The sequence below is a fragment of the Engraulis encrasicolus genome, chromosome 11, assembly GCF_034702125.1.
Source record: "Engraulis encrasicolus isolate BLACKSEA-1 chromosome 11, IST_EnEncr_1.0, whole genome shotgun sequence".
Taxonomy (NCBI): Eukaryota; Metazoa; Chordata; class Actinopteri; order Clupeiformes; family Engraulidae; genus Engraulis; species Engraulis encrasicolus.
The window spans coordinates 50,598,663-50,618,949 of NC_085867.1; the positions used below are offsets into that span (position 1 = coordinate 50,598,663).

Sequence of the window (20,287 nt, forward strand, 5' to 3'; positions counted from 1 at the left end):
CCGCCTGACTCTACAGTAACTATGCAGGACCTGGACAACTTAATAGCACAATTGCCTCCCCCATATGTGTTTTTAGGAGATTTTAATGCCCATAACCCTGCGTGGGGAGGAAGCTGCTCAAATGCTAAAGGCAAGATTATAGAGGACTTTATCACTAAGACGGACTTATGCCTGTGGAATGATGGATCTTTTACCTACTTGCATCCAGGCCATGGAACATACTCAGCTATTGATTTATCCATATGTGACCCTAACCTTCTGCTTGATTTTTCTTGGCGACCACTGGATGACCTGTGTGGTAGTGACCATTTCCCCCTGATAATGTCATCTACAGAACCAGACACACAGTTTAGACCCCCAAGATGGCAACTTCGAAAAGCTAACTGGAGTCTCTTTCAGTACCTCTGTGAAATCCAACTGGGTCACGTACCTCAAGATCTTGACAATACTGTTGATCATTTTACTGAAACTTTGCTCTCCATTGCAGAGAAAGCTGTCCCAAAAACTTCAGGGAAGCCCCACCACAGATCTAATCCTTGGTTTAACGATGACTGTAAAAAGGCCATTGATGCCCGAAAAAAGGCAGAGAGGGCGTTCAATAAGCATCCAACAAATGCAAATCTTACCAGTCTAAAAATTTCACGAGCCCAAGCTCGAAGGACTATTACTAGCGCAAAAGCACAAAGCTGGAGAGAATATGTCTCAAGTCTTACGAGAGATGCATCGTCTAAAAAGGTCTGGAATTTTATCAGAAAGATGAAGGCTAAAGGTGGTACTGCAAGAGTTCAGCACCTAAAGTGCCCTCAAGGTCTTTTGACATCTAAGCAAGATATAGCTGAGAAACTTGCAGAGACATTTGAAAAAAACTCCTCAGTGGAAAACGGTCATCCTGAATTTCAAGCCTTGCGTAGAAGAGAGGAAGCGAAGGCCCTGAACTTCCTATCAGATAACTTGGAACCATACAACCAGCCTTTTTCAGTGGATGAACTGCTCTGCGCTATTAGAAACTCCCACGATACTGCAGTGGGCCCTGACATGATCCACTATCAATTCCTAAAACACCTACCATCCAGTGTGCTGTCTCATCTCCTGGCGCTATTTAATATGATTTGGAAATCAGGAAAAGTGCCTAAGTCCTGGAAAAAAGCGTTTATCATTCCCATCCCTAAGCCTGGTAAAGATCATACTGATCCCACCAACTATCGCCCAATCGCCTTAACCAGCTGCCTGTGCAAAACTATGGAAAGAATGGTCAATAAAAGACTTGTGTGGATGCTTGAATCAGAAGGACATTTAAGTTCATACCAATGTGGCTTCAGGCAAGGAAGGAGCACAATGGACCATCTCATTAGACTGGAGGCCTATATAAGAGACGGATTCGTCAAGAAAGATCACGTAATAGCAGTGTTTTTTGACCTGGAAAAGGCGTATGATACCACCTGGAAATATGGTATTTTAAAGGATTTGCACTACATGGGGTTCAGAGGACATCTGCCCATTTTTATCTCCAATTTTTTGTCCAATAGACTTTTTCAAGTTCAACTAGGCACAACGTTTTCAACACCGCACTTGCAAGAACAAGGAGTGCCTCAAGGAAGTATCCTCTCGGTGACCCTATTCAGTGTCAAAATCAACAGCATTGCCAAGGAAATCAACCCAAACCTTTTTTGCAGCCTTTATGTTGATGACATCTGTATTTGTTATAGAGGGAAATATATGAGCACAATTGAAAGACAACTCCAACTATGCATAAATAGGATCAGCACTTGGTCCGTTGAAAATGGCTTCAAGTTTTCCAAGTCCAAAACTGTTTGCACTCATTTTTGCCAACTGCGAACTTTACATCATGAGCCACTGCTGTACATGGATGGCGCAGCAATTCAAGTTGTGAAAGAGTTTAAATTCCTTGGTCTTACCCTTGATCATAAACTATCTTTTATCTCACACATGAAGAATCTTAAGAAGCGATGCTTTAAAACATTGGACATTTTAAAAGTACTGGCAAAGACCAAGTGGGGGGCAGAGTGGACTGTACTGTTGCGCCTGTACAGAGCACTTGTGAGATCCCGTCTGGACTATGGCTGTATTGTCTATGGATCAGCAAGAAAATCTTATATTCAGATGTTGGATACTGTTCATCACCAAGGTCTAAGACTGGCCCTAGGAGCCTTTAGAACCTCACCAGTGCAGAGTCTCTATGTGGAAGCAAGAGAACCATCCCTTCAACTAAGACGCTTGAAACTTGCTTTGCAATATGCAGTCAAAATCAGGGGGAATAGTCTTAACCCTGCATACTCCACTGTCTTCCAACCACAATGTTTGAACTTTTATGAGGCTAGACCCAGGTCTATCAGACCTTTTGGGTTAAGAATTAAACCTTTTTTTGAGGATTTGAATTTTGATCTTGATGGACTAACATCTACCCACTTCTGTACTATTCCCCCTTGGACCTTGAAAAAACCTGTAATTGTACAGGACCTGAGCCACAAGAAAAAATCAAACACGCATCCAAACCAGTACCAAAGTTGCTTCCTTGATGTAAGACAGCGCTTCCCTTTCCATACTCCAATTTATACTGATGGCTCTAAGACTGATACTAGTGTGTCCTCAGCAATGGTAGTCTCTTCTTACCAGTGTGGAATACGCCTCCCAAACATGTGCTCTATTTTTACAGCTGAAGCCCAAGCCCTGCTCTTAAGCCTTGAATACATTGAACATCACAATCAACAACAGTCCTTGATTTGCACAGACTCTAGGTCATGTCTTCAGGCACTAGAATTTTTAAAAACTGACCACCCTCTGATTACCAGAATACTTGAGAAAGTGGATCACCTAACCAAACTCAACCTGGATATTATTTTTTGTTGGGTCCCTGGTCATGTGGGCCTGACTGGCAATGAAAAAGCAGATAATGCTGCTAAAGGAGCCCTGGATGAAGAGATATCTGAATGCGAAATACCTGTCTCTGACGTCAAGCCTGTACTTTCTTCCTACATTATGGATAAATGGCAAGCCGAATGGGATGATTGTGCTGGAAATAAGCTGCATGATATATGCAATTCTGTGAAACAGCTGATTACTCAATCATTCTCATGCAGACATGATCAAGTCGTCTACACAAGGTGTAGAATTGGCCACTCTAGACTCACTCATGCTTTTTTGCTAACTGGAAGTGATCCTCCCCTCTGTGATTTTTGTGGACATCTCTTATCAATTAAGCATATTCTAACTTGCCCTGCTATCAGAAGGAAAAGACAACAGTTTTTTAAAGAAGATACTATTTTTGGAATTTTTAATAAGATCCCACCTTTAAAGGTTTTGAACTTTTTAAAATGTATTGATGTGACCAAACTTATTTAATCTATTTATTCAATTATTTATATCATTGTAGATTTTTAATTTGAATTCTATTACCTGTACTGGCCATGAAATAGCCACAGTTGCATATTTGGCCATAAATGCAAACAAACAAACAAACAAACTCTCTCTGCGTGCGTGTGTGTCTCTCCCTCCTCATGGCATGGTGTAGATGTGCTGGTCCACTGTGAGCGTGTGAAGCCCATCCTGGACCTGCTCCACCAGGTGATCAGCACCGACTGGACCGTATCCGACTGCCTCCTCCCCCTCACCTCACGCATCTACATGCTGCTGCAGAGGTAACACACACACACACACACACACACACACACACACGCACACACACGCACACAAGCGCACACAAGCGCACACAGGTGGAAATTGTCTTCAGTTTCACTACATACAAAAAACATTAATAAACCTAATAATTCACTCATCATAATGCACATACATTTCTGTAAAAAAAAGACCTGGACTACACAAACTGTCCAATGACACCTGAGTTGTCCAAAGTAGCCTATAATAAATTAGTGCTATAAAGTATTGGCTAATAAATCCAAGTTGTTTTTCAGGCTGACATCTGTTATAACCCCCCCTGTGGACGTCATCACGTCGTGTGTCAACTGCCTCACGGTGCTTGCTGCAAGGCAGCCAGGAAAGGTGAGTGGGGTCAATCATGAGATCGATGAGTGTGGCTGACATTACCCGATATGGCTGGACTATTAAGGAATAAATGTCTTGTATGTTTTGTTCCTCATGTGACTGTAGGTTTGGTCCAGTCTACACCATACTGGCTTCCTGCCTTTCACGTCCTCTCCTCTTACAAATATGGCCCAGTGCATCAGGTAAGTCCCACACGTACATGCACACACCGCGCATGCACTCAACAACAAGCTCATTAATGTACTTGAGTAATTCCAAACACAGCATTTACCTGGAAACTTGATAGTTAGACATGTTGTAATTGTTTTCAACCCCCTGAGTATTAATGATGGCATTATGGTTTGGTTCATGTCACAGTGCGGATGGAATGCGCGCCGGTAACTATGGCAACCTGTTGGTGCTAATCGAGCAGCCTCGTGGAGAGTATGCTGTGACCATTGCCTTCCTCAAACTCGTCACTACACTTGTCAAGGTGAGACGACCAACAGATTATCCACACAGTAGATTCACATGTTATCGACCAGGGTAATTGGTGTGTTTATTGGAAGTGATGAACATTGTGTATGATTTAGTGGGCAGAGCTTTGTGTGTGTGCATGCGCCTGCCTGGCTGACTGCCTGGCTGCCTGCCAGCCTGTGTGTATGTTGTTGTGTTTATTTTGTTGTTTGTTTTTTAATTTTAGGGACAGCTGGGCAGTACCCAGAGCCGAGGCCTGATCCCATGTGTGTTACTGGTGCTAAAGGAGATGTTGCCTACCTACCACAAGTGGCGCTACAATACCTACGGAGTCCGAGAGAGGATCGGTGAGTGCCGTCATCCCACCCGTGTGGAGAACATGTTGACGGAAAATGAGAAAGTGTAAACAAACATACTCATTTCAGCTCTTTGTGTCATGTGGACCGTGGTGCAAAAACAAAATGTGCTTTTTGTAACACCGCACATATTAATCAATATTGCCGTTGTGTTTAGGATGTCTTATTCTGGAGCTGGTCCATGCCATCCTCAACCTGAGTCCAGAGGGAGAGGCCCAGGACAGGTACGCACTATCAAAAAGGCCATTTAATAAGCCTATCCTGTTGGTAACAGTCACTCAACAAAAAATGAAACCGAATATAGAATATGTTTCATAAATTGTAACAAGTGCAATGAAATTGACCACTCTAGTAAACAGAAGAGTGTTCCCATCTACCCATGTTTGAGCTAGTCTCAAGTATGGGGTTTTGTGCAGTGCCATATAAGCTATTTATCCATTGATTCAATGAAAAGTTTTACTGATATTGAGTCTCTGTTTTGTGTGTGTGTGTACACAGTGCACCCAGCCTCCAGGCTCTCTGCATCTACAGTCTGGCCAACACAGAAGCAGGCCAAGCGGTTATTAACATCATGGCAGTCGGAGTGGACACTATAGACATGGTGCTCTCGGCTCAACCCAGCAGGTGTGGATTTGCTTTTCCGTTAATAATATTCTTTGTTTATCTCCATTTTTCCTCATAGCACTGCTTATGCCAATAATATACTACACCTTTTCCTGTCCTGTCCGTTCTTTCACAACTGCACAATAACTTTTTAACTACTGTTTTTCCCCCCTCAATATCTTTCTGATTTCGATGTTGCAGTGGGGGCAGTGAGGGTCCTGGCCAGGTGCTGATCCAGACAGTGAAACTGGCCTTCTCTGTCACCAATAACGTGCTCCGTCTCAAACCTGCCTCAGACACCATGTCACCCCTGGAACAGGCCCTCACACAGCATGGTACACACACACACACACACACACACACACACACACACACACACACACACACACACACACACACACACACACACACACACACACAGACAGACAGACACACACACACACACACACACACACACACACACACACACACACACACACACACACAACCCAACATACATACACACGCACAACCCAACATGCATATACACAGTTATACATTGTAGACATATAAATGCACATCCAACTACATATCGACGCATACACACAAGCAAGCGTACACATGGACATAAACATGTATTGGTACATACAAATAAATGCATATTCATTCTACAGTATGTGTGTTTTCTTTCCTCAGGTGGCCATGGTAACAACCTAATAGCAGTGCTGGCCAAGTATATCTACCACAAGCACGACCCCGCTCTACCTCGCCTCGCCATCCAACTCCTCAAGAGGCTTGCCTCGGTAATGTCAACATTTCTCATGGTCTTATTGTCTCCTCACATGTCACATTGTCTGGACAAGAAGATGCACTAAGACTGCAATGTATTTGTTGGTTCTTTTTTTGTGGTCTTAAATTATACTCTATTTTTAGTATGTTTTCTCGTACTCTGCCATAGGTGGCGCCCATGTCTGTGTACGCATGTCTGGGCAGCAGTGTTAAATGCCTGTCTACTATTGTTTTTGGTCTTAAATTATACTTTTTGGTACGTTTTCTGGTGGTCTGCCATAGGTGGCCCCCATGTCCGTGTACGCGTGCCTGGGCAGCGACGCGGCGGCCATCCGTGACGCCTTCCTGACGCGGCTGCAGAGCCACACGGAGGACATGCGCATCAAGGTCATGATCCTGGAGTTCCTCACCGTGGCCGTGGAGACGCAGCCCGGCCTCATCGAGCTCTTCCTCAACCTGGAGGTCAAGGACGGCAGCGAGGGCTCCAAGGTCAGGATGGCAGAGTTTTATTGTTATTTTTATTTTATTTTATTTTGTAATTTTTTACTTCATTTGATAGGACGGGAATCGAGCCTGGGTCAGCCGCATGGAAGGCGAGTGCCCTACTGGTTGGCCACGGCAGGGCCAAGGATGGCAGGGTTTTGTTTTTCAGTTTGGAGTGATCAGTCTGCTATCAGTTTGTGACCATTGGTCAAAACGTAATCCTGCCATGGAATTTCAAAAAAATCAAAGAAAAAAGGATTTTAAGTATGTTGACTTGCAAACCTTCAGTCAGTCTTTGTCCTTATCCTGGGATGTGCGACAATTTTCAACCTCAACTGGGTTTTCTTCAACATTGCAGTGTTTTTGTGTCCAAAAAGTGTTGTTTTCAGATTGCAATATGTGTGTTTTTGTGTCCAAAACTGTAGTATTCTGCAGTAATGCTGTTCAGACTGCACTTTTTACACTGCAGTACAATGTAAGATTTATTTCATGAGGGTTGAGATGCACATCGTTAGTTGTTTCCTGCTTACATGCGTAAAAGTTCTCAGAACCCACACCTTTGGAATAAGCATTGCTTACATAATTATATTCCAAAAGAATATAAACATTGCTTAATGTTCAGATGTGTTTCTGAATAACAACAACATAATAGCAGCATGAATGAAATAATATCCAGTGTCTAATTCATTTACATGAACTGCATGAACTACATGAACTTTACATGATTTACATGAAACTGAGAATGATGCCTTTGCACACACACACAAACTGGGCAGGGGAGGGGGAATATGTATCAATGAAGTATGTATTTTAATCTGGTGTGTGTGTGTGCATGTGTGTGTGTAGGAGTTTTCCCTGGGGAAGTGGAGCTGCCTGGCGGTGGTGCTGGAGCTGCTGGACTGCAGGCAGCAGGGTCAGTACTGGTGCCCCCCTCTCCTGCAGCGCTCAGCACTCGCCTTCCTGCACGCCCTCTGGACCGACCGCAGAGACAGCGCCCTGTGTGTGCTCAGGACCAGGTATGTACACACACACACACACACACACACACACACACACACACACACACACACACACACACACGCACATGCACACGCACACACACACACGCGCACACACACACACACACACACACACAGCCTGCCAGACCACACACACACACACAGAGTGCCAGACCACACACACACTTAACCCCATACACGTGGTCACACACACACACACACACCCCACACCACACCATACCACACAAATGCATGCTTATATTCCATGGAATATTCCTTCCATATTTGCTTGCTTACCCATAGAAACATGCACACCGACGCAGGCGGTTTACAGTCATGGAAATACAGATTCCAAATAAGCAAACAAACAAATAAATACAGTGCTCATGAGACAAATGGTGTTTGCCCTGGATGTGGTCAGATCTGACCCACAGCTGTGGAGTGACCGAGTCCTTTTCTTTTTGCCACAGAGAAAAGTTTTGGGAAAATTTGACAACTCCTCTGTTTGGGACACTACCTACCAACTCAGACACACCAGAGGTAACAGAGGGATTTACAACCTTTTTATTTTTCTCTCCCTATCTCCCTCTCTCTCTCTCTCTCTCTCTCTCTCCCTCTCTCTCTCTCTCTCTCTCTCTCTCTCTCTCTCTGTCTCTCTCTCTCTCTCTCTCTCTCTCTTTCTTTCTTTCTTTCTTTCTTTCTTTCTTTCTTTCTTTCTTTCTTTCTTTCTTTCTTTCTTTCTTTCTTTCTTTCTCTCTTTCTCTCTTTCTCTCTTTCTTTCTTTCTCTCTCATCTTTCCTCCCCCTCCCTATATATTCTGTGGGTGGTGTGGTAACTGAGTCATTGTGTGTCTTTGCAGCCTTGTGTTTTGGAGTCCTGTGCCTTTGTGATGAAAATCATCGGCCTGGAGGTCTACTATGTCCACAAGTATGTGCTTAAACAGAAGAACACACACATACACATACACACACACCCGCCTTCTGATAATATTTATAAATCCTGAGCTCATTAAAGGTCTGAAATGGCTCTGTTCATGTAATAATGGCAATGACTTAGCACATGTTATTGTGCATTGATATTTAGTGTGTGTGTGTGTGTGTGTGTGTGTGTGTGTGTGTGTGTGTGTGTGTGTGTGTGTGTGTGTGTGTGTGTGTGTGTGTGTGTGTGTGTGTGTGTGTGTGTGTGTGTGTGTGTGTGTGTGTGTGTGTTTTAACAGGGACTCACTGGAAGCCTCCCTGAAGACGGTGCTTCAACGGCTGTCGAGTCAGCGTCGCTACGAGTATTGGTCGGAGAGCGTGCGCTCGCTGGTGTGTGGCGTGTGTGAGGATGACAGCCTGCGCTCCCTCAACGAGACACAAACACTCATCTCCGCCTGGAGAACACTGCTCATCCTCTCAACCAGCCATGTAAGCACACGCACACACACACACACACACACACACACACACACACACACACACACACACACACACACACGTACGTACGTACGTACTTGCGTGTACAAACCATGAAACCACAGCTCAGTCACAATGCAAACAGTTCAGAGAGCAATGAAAGTAGGGACTATGAATACTAGTGCAGAGCTTCATGTACAGTTCTAAAAGATATGTTATCTGAAATTACTGACAGTAGAAAATGAGTGGTATTTATCCAAAGAAACTGAAATAGATTTATTGTGCAAAATGTGCATAGAAAAGTTACATACTTGAAAAGCTGAGCACAATGAGCATAAAACATTCTTGTGTCTTGTGTGCAAATGTTGTCAGTTGTGCATTGGCCCTGCTCGCATACACATCCCTCACAAGACAGACGTGGTGAACACATACAAAGTAGGCCTAGCCAGTGCAGCATTATTGCTATGGGGCATACTTGCATTCACTGGCTTTGAATAACAGTCCATTTATACATGCTGTTCTGGAAGATTTGTTCTCATTATTAAAACCTCATCAAATGTTAACATGCTGTGTGTTTTGCCATCTACATTTTTGTGTTTGCGCGCGCGTGTGTGTAGTCAGATGTGATGCAGCTGACGGAAGACTCTGTGCGGTGTAAGCTCTTCATGGACGTGCTGGAGGGAACTAAAGCAGCTGTGAGTGACACACACACACACACACACACCAGCCCGCACCTCTTTGGCTCTGCATGCAAAATTGGGCTTGGGGGACATCCATGATCTTTTGGTCTTTTTTGGTAATCTAGATAAACTCACCCCTCCCTCTCTCTTCCCCCTCCCATTCTCCAAAGCTGTCTGTCTGTCCCTCTGTCATTCTGGGCTTGCATATGAGAGACTGTCTATGTATTCACTATTCATATCTATACATTGTTGTGACATTAAATACGATATGAATGTATTGATGTGTGTTGCATTGTCCCTGACAAGTACACTATTGAATAGAAATAATGAAAATCTCTCCCTGCAGCTGCTGGTGCCTCAGTCTCTCCCCTGCCTGCGCCTGGGATCCATGATGACCACACTGCTGCTCGTCCTCCTCAAACAATGGAAAAGGTGTGTGTGTGTGTGTGTCTCTCTCTCTCTCTCTCTCTCTCTCTCTCTCTCTCTCTCTCTCTCTCTCTCTCTCTCTCTCTTTCTCTCTCTTTCTCTCTCTCTCTCTCTCTCTCTCTCTCTCTCTCTCTCTCTCTCTCTGTGTGTGCGTGTGTGTGTGAATTCGGTTAAGAAATGTTTTTATTACAGCTGTAGCGAAGGAGAGTAGGAGTTGTCCAGCCGGGACTCGAACCCGGACCTTCTGGAGTAGTAAACTGGGGCTCTGACCGCTACACCAGAGAGCCAGGCTCGTCGGCATGTTAGTCAGAACATAATCCCACAACCCTAGTGATGGTCACTCCATCACAACAGCCATAATATCAAACATCACTTTGCAGTGGCATAGTACTCTCTGTGGTTTACCATAATCACAGTAGTACACCTTTAGGGTCAGATATGTTCAGATATGACCACAATCAATACTAAAGCATCAATCTAACCAGAAAACATTACTGCAATGATTGTGCTAAACTTGAAAGGATGAATTTTGCTGCATTTGTAATTTGACTTTACCATTTCTACAAATGTGTTTGGTCAAGTTGCTGTTTGCTCCATTGTGTTTTTTTTGTGTGTTTCTAATGTCTATGTGTTAGGGAGCTCATATGGTTCATACGTGTTGTGTTGCGCACCCTACTGTATGTGACAATAAGCAAGTGTTGTGTTGAGTATTCTCCCTCCTGTATGATCAGTGAGCTGGACAAGAGCAGAACAGCGAACTTAATAGAATTAACAGACGTAACCTAGCCATGCTAACTCCAACGTATGGCAGAGATGGGATTTACAGATAACTTTTGAGGCTGGCATAAAACCATGTGACCAGAGATCAACGCATAGGACAGCGCTGTTCTGTCTATGGTTCTGGTCTATATGTGTTGGGGAGCTCATATGATGTGAATTACTGTATGTGGTAATATGCAAGTGTTGACTTGTCTCCCTCCTGTGTGTCCTGGTGTGTCAGTGAGTTGGACAATAGCAAAACATGTAACCAGAGATCTATCTCTATAGATCTTTATGTGTTATGAGCCTCATGTGATGATTAACTGTATGTGGTAATGTGCCGGTGTTGTGCTAACGTGTGTCTCCCTCCCTCCCTCCTGTGTGTGCTGGTGTGTGCTGGTGTGCCAGTGAGCTGGGCTCTGCTCCCCCTCTGCTGCCCTGCCTGTCCCTCATGCTGGAGTCGGTGCTGCAGGCCGACTCGCGCCTCATGGAGAGGACCAAGGCCAAGCTCTTCTCCTGCCTCCTCTCCGCCCTGCAGATCCAGGGACTCAACGGTATGCGCGCCTGTGTGCGTGTGTGCGTGCATGCGTATACCTGACTGTGTGTACATGAGGGAGACAGAGACTGTCTGACTTTTGAGCACTGATATGAACAAGCTGAATGCTAACATTTTGATTTTGAACTCTTTGTGTGTGTTAGTCACTTTGGATGAACATGTCTGCTAAATATAATTTAGCGTAATGTACTGTGTGTGCATGTTTGCTGTTAGGTGGTGAGATTTCCCAGCTGCCGCAGCTGCTGCTGTGCGTGTGCGGCACCATTCAGGACGAGGCGCTGGCCCTGATCGACAGCACGCGTCACATGACCCAGGCGGCCGAGGTGCAGGAGGACTCCATGGAAACGGACGCGCCCCGCAACCTCCAGACGGACCAGAGAGACGGGGTGAGTCAGACACAGACACGGCACGTGGCCTGCCCTCTGGCTGGCTGGCTGTCTGTGTGTATTTCTGTCTGTTGACATGTCAACCTGTCTGGCCCGTCACACCCAGCCACACTGCCACAGGGTCAGTTTGTTCCTCCAGCTCGGGTTACTCACTTTGGTTACAGATTTTTAGCTGCGTTATCAACGTTATGTAATAACATTATACTTAACATACCAACCACTAATCAACCTGTATCCTATTGTATAGTGTAAGTACATCATTTTTTTCAATATCCACTTCTAATGAGGTCTCATAGTTATGAGAAGTCAAGGTCTCTCTTTATGTTGTATTGTCATGCATGTCTATTGCCATGCCAACCTGTCTGGCCTGGCATGGCCCAGTGCTCTCCCTCCACAACCAGTCACCCTCCCACAGGGTCAGGTTGTTCTTCTAGCTCAGGTGGCTCATTTGGGCAACACTCTTTCTTTGAAGGGGGGAATTACGTCAAAACGTTGCTCCCAATAAATTCCTAATAAAGTATTTTGCAACAATGCAGTGTGCAGATCCTTCCCCCCTTCTACATATGCCATTTTTGATTTGGCACCTGCTGATGCTTTCCTGTTGGGTGTGAGCGCCTTCCACTACACTTTGTCAACACTATTTTTGGCTTTGTTTCCTATATTGTTTAGTATTTCTGCAGTACAACATTGCACGGTACCGAGAAAAAAACTGGTATTTTGAAGTGCTACGTGGGTGAAAATCCTTTCCTTGGTTTGCTTCCATTTGGGGATTCCAGATTATCACTGGTTAAGAAAGATCTGACAGACTCATTTCCTTGGTATGTTGGTGTTTCACTTGTAGATCTGTGCCTGTTGGACAAGGTCAGGGAGCAAGTGGCTGTTATACCTATTTATATAATATATTTATCTACTTAATAGTCACAGGTATTGATATCTATTTAATATGTATTATAGCCATTTAATATTTGCAGGTGTGTGTGTTGGCGCTGCACCTGTATAAGGAGCTGTGTCTGGTGGGTGAGGACGGGGAGCAGTGGCTGTTATGTCTATTGTGTTATATATTGTATAACGTATTATTGTATTCTATATTCATATCTTTTCTGTATGTATCCCTGTGTTTAGGTGTGTGTGTTGGCGCTGCACCTGTGTAAGGAGCTGTGTCTGGTGGATGAGGACGGGGAGCAGTGGCTGCTGGTGGTGCGGAAGCTGCCGGTGCTGCCCTCGGTGCTGAGCGCGCTGGAGCTGAGCCTGCGCTCCAAGAAGAACCTCTACTTCACCGAGAGCGCCCTGCACCTGCTGCTCACGCTCGCACGCACGCCACAGGTGGGACGCACACACACACACACACACACACACACACACACACACACACACACACACACACACACACACACACACACACACACACACACACAGCTTTCTTTACTTAGTTACTTTACTTCGCTTTATTATTTTTTTTCAGGACCTTGCACAGTAATCAACATATACTGTACATGTAAATGTGCCAGATTATAGCACAATGGCTAATTTCCATCTGTTGTCCAAATAGGCAGTAGCCTGATAAACCAGCCTAAATGTGAGACTGGTGTAATTTAGTCTGGCACTGATGAACGATACATCCGAAGATTGTTGATTAGAACAATCCATTGTTTTTTCAAACCGTGCCTGTGCCTATAGGCCGGCGCTCTGACCAATCAGCGATCCTTCTCGTTGATGTGCTCCTTCAACATTTCAAGCTTCGTCGTCACTCCCTCAAAACCCCGCCCGCTTTGATTCAAAACAAATTCAAATCAAATCTCTGCGTTGTGATTGGTTTGCCAGACTCAGGGCACAGTGTTCAAAATGTTTGACCGATCCGAGGCTAGACCACTCGCAGCCGAAAAATGTTGGCGTCCAGCGGGTGGCGCTGGTTTACTAGGCTAAATACTGGTAGGTAGGCTAGATTTTGGAGAAATAGAGTACTGAAATACACCCACCACATTCAGCCTCACACATTGCCATAGACCTATACATCCTGAATGAATTCGTCTTGCTGGAGCACAAGCCACAGGTGTGTGCCCTCTCTCTCACACACATACACACAAACAAGTGTTTACACTCTAAATCAATCACATACACACTCAAATCTCGATCCCTTTCATTCACATATACACACACAAGTACCGTAAATCCTCTAATTGTGGCCTGTATTACCATACCCATTTCCGGTCTCTCTGTCGGCGGAGGTAAATTGGGGCCGGTCTCTTGTACAGGCCGGGTCTAAAAATAGAATCCATGTGTTTTTTTTTCTCCGTTTACCGGATATCTCACGTTGTTCTCAAAATCCACAACTGTAGCCTAATCATTAAGCTGGATAACATTAGACATAGTTCCTCACTCCGAAAAAGGACTCATTTGCTACTATAAAACAATGCGACAAAGACTACCGGTAGTTATTAAATGTGAGCAGTGTGTTAATATCAGCTGTGTGAGAGCGACCGCTTCGGTCAGCTTCTCTAGCTTTCCTGCAGACGCTTGTATTGGGTAACCTAGCAACAACACAAGCCCAGTATACAGCCAGAGGCAGAGGGAGCGCGCCCATACAGAAAGAGACTTTGCCTGGGTTGCAAAGTTGTGAGAGCCCTCGTCGTAAATGCATTTGGCGGTAAAACTTTTACTATGCGTTGCCAGTGGAGGAAAAATAGGAGGCACGCTACAGTATTAGACAATAATATGGCTACCTCGCTTAACATTCATTTCAGTAACGTGCTTCACATCAGGCTACGGACCGGAAATAGCAGAAATTTCATGTATATTTCCCTGACATTTGGCTGCAGCAAGAAATGGTTTGCAGTCTGGAGTAAAATAGGGAGTGAAACTGCCGCAGATATTGGAAATACGACCGTCAATGTCAATGACGTTGCGCGCATCTCGTGTCCATAAGCTAAAGGCGAGAACGAGAGGAACGACAAACAGAGGAGGGAGGGACACACGCCTCGTGAGTAAATGGGTCTCCTAGTCACTCGCACCATACCGTAACTGTTATGGTAACTGTAGCCTACCTTTTCAATAAATGAACCAATTATTTTATTGGTTCAAAATACGGTAGACACATGGTTTTATTCATTCCACTGGTAGTCTGTTTTGCTCAAATAGGAATACAGACCTGTCTCTAATTCTAGCCTCCTTCCAATTATGGCCTGGTCCAAGATTCACTTGAGTAAATACAGGCCCCGGCCAATATTAGAGGATTTACGATATGCACAAAATAAGTGCACAAAAAACACCATCCACACTGACATCTTCTTTCAACCAAGTGCAGTGGTAATGACCACACACACACACACACACACACACACACACACACACACACACACACTCACACACACACACACACACACACACACACACACACACACACACACACACACACACACACACACACACACACACACACAGTGGTGTATCGTGCACACACTGCAAACACAACACCTCCATCATTAAAGTGTCATACTACACTCATACTACACACACAGGCACATGGAAAGTAGCTGTTCAAATGTTAATGTCATAACGTGTTGTTATTGTTTTGTCCTTTAGGGGGCAGCAGCAGTTGCCGGAGCTGGAGTGCTGCAGAGCATCTGCCTGCCTCTACTCAGTGTATATGAGGGACCAACCAATGGAGCAACTCAGGTAAGTGCATGTTGCCCACTCACCTGCATATTATCACATGTGCTGTATATTAAAATCATCAAATCGGCTCTGATGAAGGCGTGCACTGCATCAAAGGGTCAGTCACCACGATAAAATAACTGAAAAGTATTCTCCAAGAGTGCTCCAGTCATCCCTGGCCCAGTCTTTCTGAAGTGGACCAGTTTGTGTTCCACTGATATTAAAGGATTGCTGTGATATGAATCTGTACTATTTTGTAAAGCATTGTTTAAACTTGTGTCGATGATCCATTTGATAACATCCCTGTCACGTGAAGCACTTTGTGGTTATTTTGTCTGTGAAAAGCAGTACATGTTTTACTTACTTGTCTTTACTTACATTACATTACATTACACTTAGCTGATGCTTGCATCCAAAGCGACTTAAAGATATTACAGGGTATTTGTTACAGTCACTGGAGCAGTGTTGAGATTGAGGTGCCTTGTGCAAGCCAGCCATAGAGGGAGGATGGGATGGGATGGGATGGGATTGGTGAGGGAGGGGATTGAACTTGCAACCATGTGATCTACAGTGCAACTCTGTAACCGTTACACTGGTTGCCTTCCCTTATATCCTGAGTGCGTCTTAATATGCGACCTTGCCTCCTCCACTTGCGCTTGTCTCCTCGTCCGGCCTCCTGGCCCCTCCTCCGTGGAGAAAACGATAAAGTTTCCCAGCTGTCAGCCTAGCCACAACAACTTTTGAGGGACTGTTTTTCATTCACCATCCCAATTGCAAATGAGAAAAAGACTCTACAATTGAGCTTTTGCAAGATATTGAAATATAATGCTGTTGTCAGTGATGTCATCATGACGAGAAGCAAGTGGAGGAGGCAAGGTCGCATATTAAGATGCACTCCCTGTCTTATCTCCGCTTGGTGTCAGCAGGCGTTCTCTCGGCGTGCCCAGGATGCCCCCTGTTGGCCTGGCGTGTACCGGCTGTGTATGTGCCTCATGGAGTCCCTGCTCAAGACGCTCCGATACAGCTTCATCAACGAGGCCCTCGACTTTGTCGGCGTGCACCAGGAGCGCATCCTACAGGTCAGTGTGGCTTTGTGTCCGTCTGTCTGTCTGTCTGTCTGTCTGTCTCTTCCTCTTCCTTCCTCCCTCCCAAACACTTAATCATATTCCATCGATTAGTTGAAGTTATGCACTACATAAGTTTTTTTTTTTCTCATCCGTTTATGACCATTTGTAACTCTCTGCAAATATATGCTCTATATGAGATTATATGTTAGTTTGACCACAATTAGTGAAACCACAAAGTTTATTTTAAACACATGCCTTTAAGTATTTCAAACAAAGCTCTTAAATTTTTCTGTGGCTGTAAATTAGTTGTAAATTGATGCTTTGCTGTCAGCTGTTCTTGTTTGTTGACCTGGTGCCCCACACTTCACTCTTCAATATACCCTGTAGATTTCCATGCCACGTTTTGGTGTTAACTCACCAGTTTAATTCTAACTCAGCAGAAATAAAACCCCATTCATTTTCAATGGGGGTTAATTTCTGGTGATTTAGAATTAAACTGGTGAGTTAACACCAAAACGTGGCATGGAAATCTACAGGGTATATTGAAGAGTGAAGTGTGGGGCACCAGGTCAACAAACAAGAACAGCTGACAGCAAAGCATCAAGGATATCTGGGCTTCCATAACTCCCATGCACTGTTTTTGCCATTGACTTGTTAAACGCATCATGGCCATTATGAAGACAGAGAAAGTCCTAACCAAGTATTGACCATTGCATGTTATGTAGAAAGTACCAAATTTCAACTGATTTAATGTGACCCGAATTTTGATGAAGAAAAATGTGATTTAATAACAATATTCTAATGCTGCGAATTCCCCAATTCATGTTTTTTTTTGAGCTGGAAGGCTAACATATATAAAAAGAAAAAAAAAGAATGATTGGAATAGTTAAAAAACTGGGCCATGAATCTACAATCCATGACAGTTTAACATTATTGATGGAATTATGGAAATAAATCAACTTTTTCATGCTATTCTAATAAAAAGGCCTGGAGCTGTATAAGATGGCTTGATTTGTGTAGTATTTGAATGCAGGACTGATGGTGCTGTGTCTTGCGTGTCAGGTGCTGTATTGATGATATTACGTAATACGTAGTGTCTGATGTCAATGTGGTAACGCGTGTGTGTGTGTGTGTGTGTGTGTGTGTGTGTGTGTGTGTGTGTGTGTGTGTGTGTGTGTGTGTGTGTCTTGTCTCTAGTGTTTGAACGCGGTGCGGACGGTGCAGTCTCTGGCGTGTCTGGACGAGGCGGACCACACGGTGGGCTTCCTGCTGCAGCTCTCCTCCTTCACCAAAGAGTGGCAGTTCCACCTGCCCCAGCTGCTCAGGGACATACAGGTACTTACTCTCCCCTAAACACTCACTCACACAGCCAGTCAATGTATCTCACGCATATTGAGTTGATAATAGGAGTCTGGGAGTAAGCCTTACATATGGGAATCTGGTAATATTTAAAGAATTTAAATGAAAGATTTTAAGCTCTGAAAGGTTGTGCCCAATTGACACATGCATACAAGCCCTACCCCCTCTAAGCCTGCTAAGCAGACATGGTCCTTATTTTCTTGTGGCGCGTCACATTTCATCCCTCAAACACTGACATGTTAACAACACAGCGCGGTATGTGAAATGCTTGCTTACACTCGTTTGTGTGTGTGTATGTGTGTCTGCTCTCTGTAGGTGAATCTGTGCTACTTGTGCCAGACGTGTACATACCTCCTCCACAGCAAGAAGATGCTGCAGCACTACCTCCAGGTAAGGACAACTGAACCAGCAACATCCATGCTCAGTATCTGTCCATCTGTCTCTTGCTTTCGGAATCACTATCTGCCACACACACATCCGCACAGGGTCAGAGATGCATAGCATACAATCAGAGTTGTATAAACTAAAGTAGAAGATGGATGTAATTGCAACACCAGTAATTTGATATTACACAGATATGATATACAGCTATGTAACACCACACTACTAGTATTGTAATTACATCCGTAACAGTACTTCTACTCCTACATGATACAACTCTGCATACCATCATTTACACATAGCAAATCATCAAATCAGTGTCCCCTATGAGCAATGGGATTGGGGCGCTTGCTGTAATTCTGTCTCAGTGTATCAGACGTACTGTACTACAAGGACCAATGTTCTGAAAGGACGGCTTAACCTCTATCCTGTGTCCTCTGTTCCCTGTTCCCCAGGCTAAGAACGGAGAAGCCCTCCCTCCAGGTCCCATGGCCTCCAGGCCCCAGAGAGCGGCAGGGGGCCAGGCTGCCTCTTCCTCTTCCTCTTCCTCTTCCTCTTCCTCCAAGGCCGCTGAGGAGCGGGAGGAGGTGGAGCTGAAGGCCGTGCAGGTGGTGCAGTGCAGCCTGCTCAAGATCCTCAGCAAGACCCTCAACACCCTGCAGCACTTCACACCTGACTGCTGCCAGATACTGCTCGACCAGGTACACACACACACACACACACACACACACACGCAGAACACCCTTAAAGGGGTATGCCATCATGTCGCTAAGCTAGTGAAAGTCAATGGATCCGTGTAGCATGCTACAATGCTACACGGATCCATTGACTTTCACTAGCTTAGCGACATATTCCCTCTTTTAACGTGTCTTAAAGCAAGACAATGCTTAACATGAAAAATAAGACACTTTACCACCTTTATAAACCCTGGCCAACGATTTTAACTGTATTAAGCCCCAAAATAGTGGCATACCCCTTTAATGCTTTGCCATTACTCCCATTTCAACATTATCCACAGCAATCATGACGCATGAGAATGTCCGCTGTTGCTCTGGCTTACATGCACACCAGATTGTGATTAGTTAAGCCAGTGTTTCTCAACAGGGGTGCCGCGGAAACGTGGCTGATAAATAAATGATGTAATATAATACATATTTGTCTAAATTGATAAGTTAATGCTAGTCAGTGGAATCTTTCATCTGCCATTTACGCACAATAAAGTAAATATAGGTCGCCCCAGTCAGCTGCAACTTCGAACGTAGGTCATGTGACGTCTCCAGATGTGTTACTTTCCTAAGCTTGTGTGGTATCGGATGCGATGCCATGTTACGGCTTGTTGGTTTGGGGTGCCTTGACATTTTTCATGATTTGAAAGGGTGCCTCGCTGAAAAAAAGTTTGAGAAACACTGAGTTAAGCAATAGGGATGCACATTAATTTAATGTCATTATTTAATCCAAAGGTGATTGACATGTTCCCATTCTTCACACCCACTTTGTCATGCCCATTTCACCTGGATCTCTCGCCAGTCGAGTTGGCCATTAATTTCAGTAAAATTCTTTAAATTGATTAATGTATCGATTAATTGTTGACATCCCTAGTAAGCGATTGAGGGGTTAAAAAAATAGCACAGCTGCCTCTGAAATGCATACACACCCATGCGACACATTACATACGTAAATTGAATACGAATTGAAATAATATCTCTTCTCTGTTTTGTGTTTGTAGTGTATGGACCTGGCCGAGTACAGGAGTCTGTTTGTGTTGAGTTTCTCCCCGGCTCTGGACTCGGACTCTGCCCCTTCCTTTGGGACCCTGCTGGCCTCCATCAATGTAGCACTCACCATGCTCGGAGAGGTACAAACACAACTACAAAGTAGACACACGTATCTTTCTCGCTCTCACTCTCTCTGTGTCACTCGCTGTCTTTCTTCATTAATTTAAAG

At 44.5% G+C, this 20,287-nt stretch overlaps 1 protein-coding gene across 1 annotated transcript in view; it reads left to right on the forward strand.

Moving 5' to 3' along the window:
- Positions 1-20,287, forward strand: part of nup188 (nucleoporin 188) — a 33,725-nt gene that overhangs the window by 9,717 nt on the left and 3,721 nt on the right. Inside the window, exons 17-41 of the mRNA XM_063210864.1 lie at positions 3,530-3,656; positions 3,930-4,017; positions 4,126-4,202; positions 4,378-4,492; positions 4,703-4,823; positions 4,990-5,056; positions 5,331-5,456; positions 5,637-5,770; positions 6,111-6,217; positions 6,486-6,692; positions 7,533-7,702; positions 8,155-8,224; positions 8,544-8,611; positions 8,901-9,090; positions 9,696-9,773; positions 10,105-10,190; positions 11,352-11,497; positions 11,713-11,885; positions 13,008-13,208; positions 15,465-15,557; positions 16,463-16,615; positions 17,801-17,938; positions 18,278-18,352; positions 18,799-19,044; positions 20,070-20,198. Coding sequence (XP_063066934.1) covers positions 3,530-3,656; positions 3,930-4,017; positions 4,126-4,202; positions 4,378-4,492; positions 4,703-4,823; positions 4,990-5,056; positions 5,331-5,456; positions 5,637-5,770; positions 6,111-6,217; positions 6,486-6,692; positions 7,533-7,702; positions 8,155-8,224; positions 8,544-8,611; positions 8,901-9,090; positions 9,696-9,773; positions 10,105-10,190; positions 11,352-11,497; positions 11,713-11,885; positions 13,008-13,208; positions 15,465-15,557; positions 16,463-16,615; positions 17,801-17,938; positions 18,278-18,352; positions 18,799-19,044; positions 20,070-20,198 — 3,185 coding nt within the window. The remainder of the gene's footprint in view (positions 1-3,529; positions 3,657-3,929; positions 4,018-4,125; positions 4,203-4,377; positions 4,493-4,702; positions 4,824-4,989; positions 5,057-5,330; positions 5,457-5,636; positions 5,771-6,110; positions 6,218-6,485; positions 6,693-7,532; positions 7,703-8,154; positions 8,225-8,543; positions 8,612-8,900; positions 9,091-9,695; positions 9,774-10,104; positions 10,191-11,351; positions 11,498-11,712; positions 11,886-13,007; positions 13,209-15,464; positions 15,558-16,462; positions 16,616-17,800; positions 17,939-18,277; positions 18,353-18,798; positions 19,045-20,069; positions 20,199-20,287) is intronic.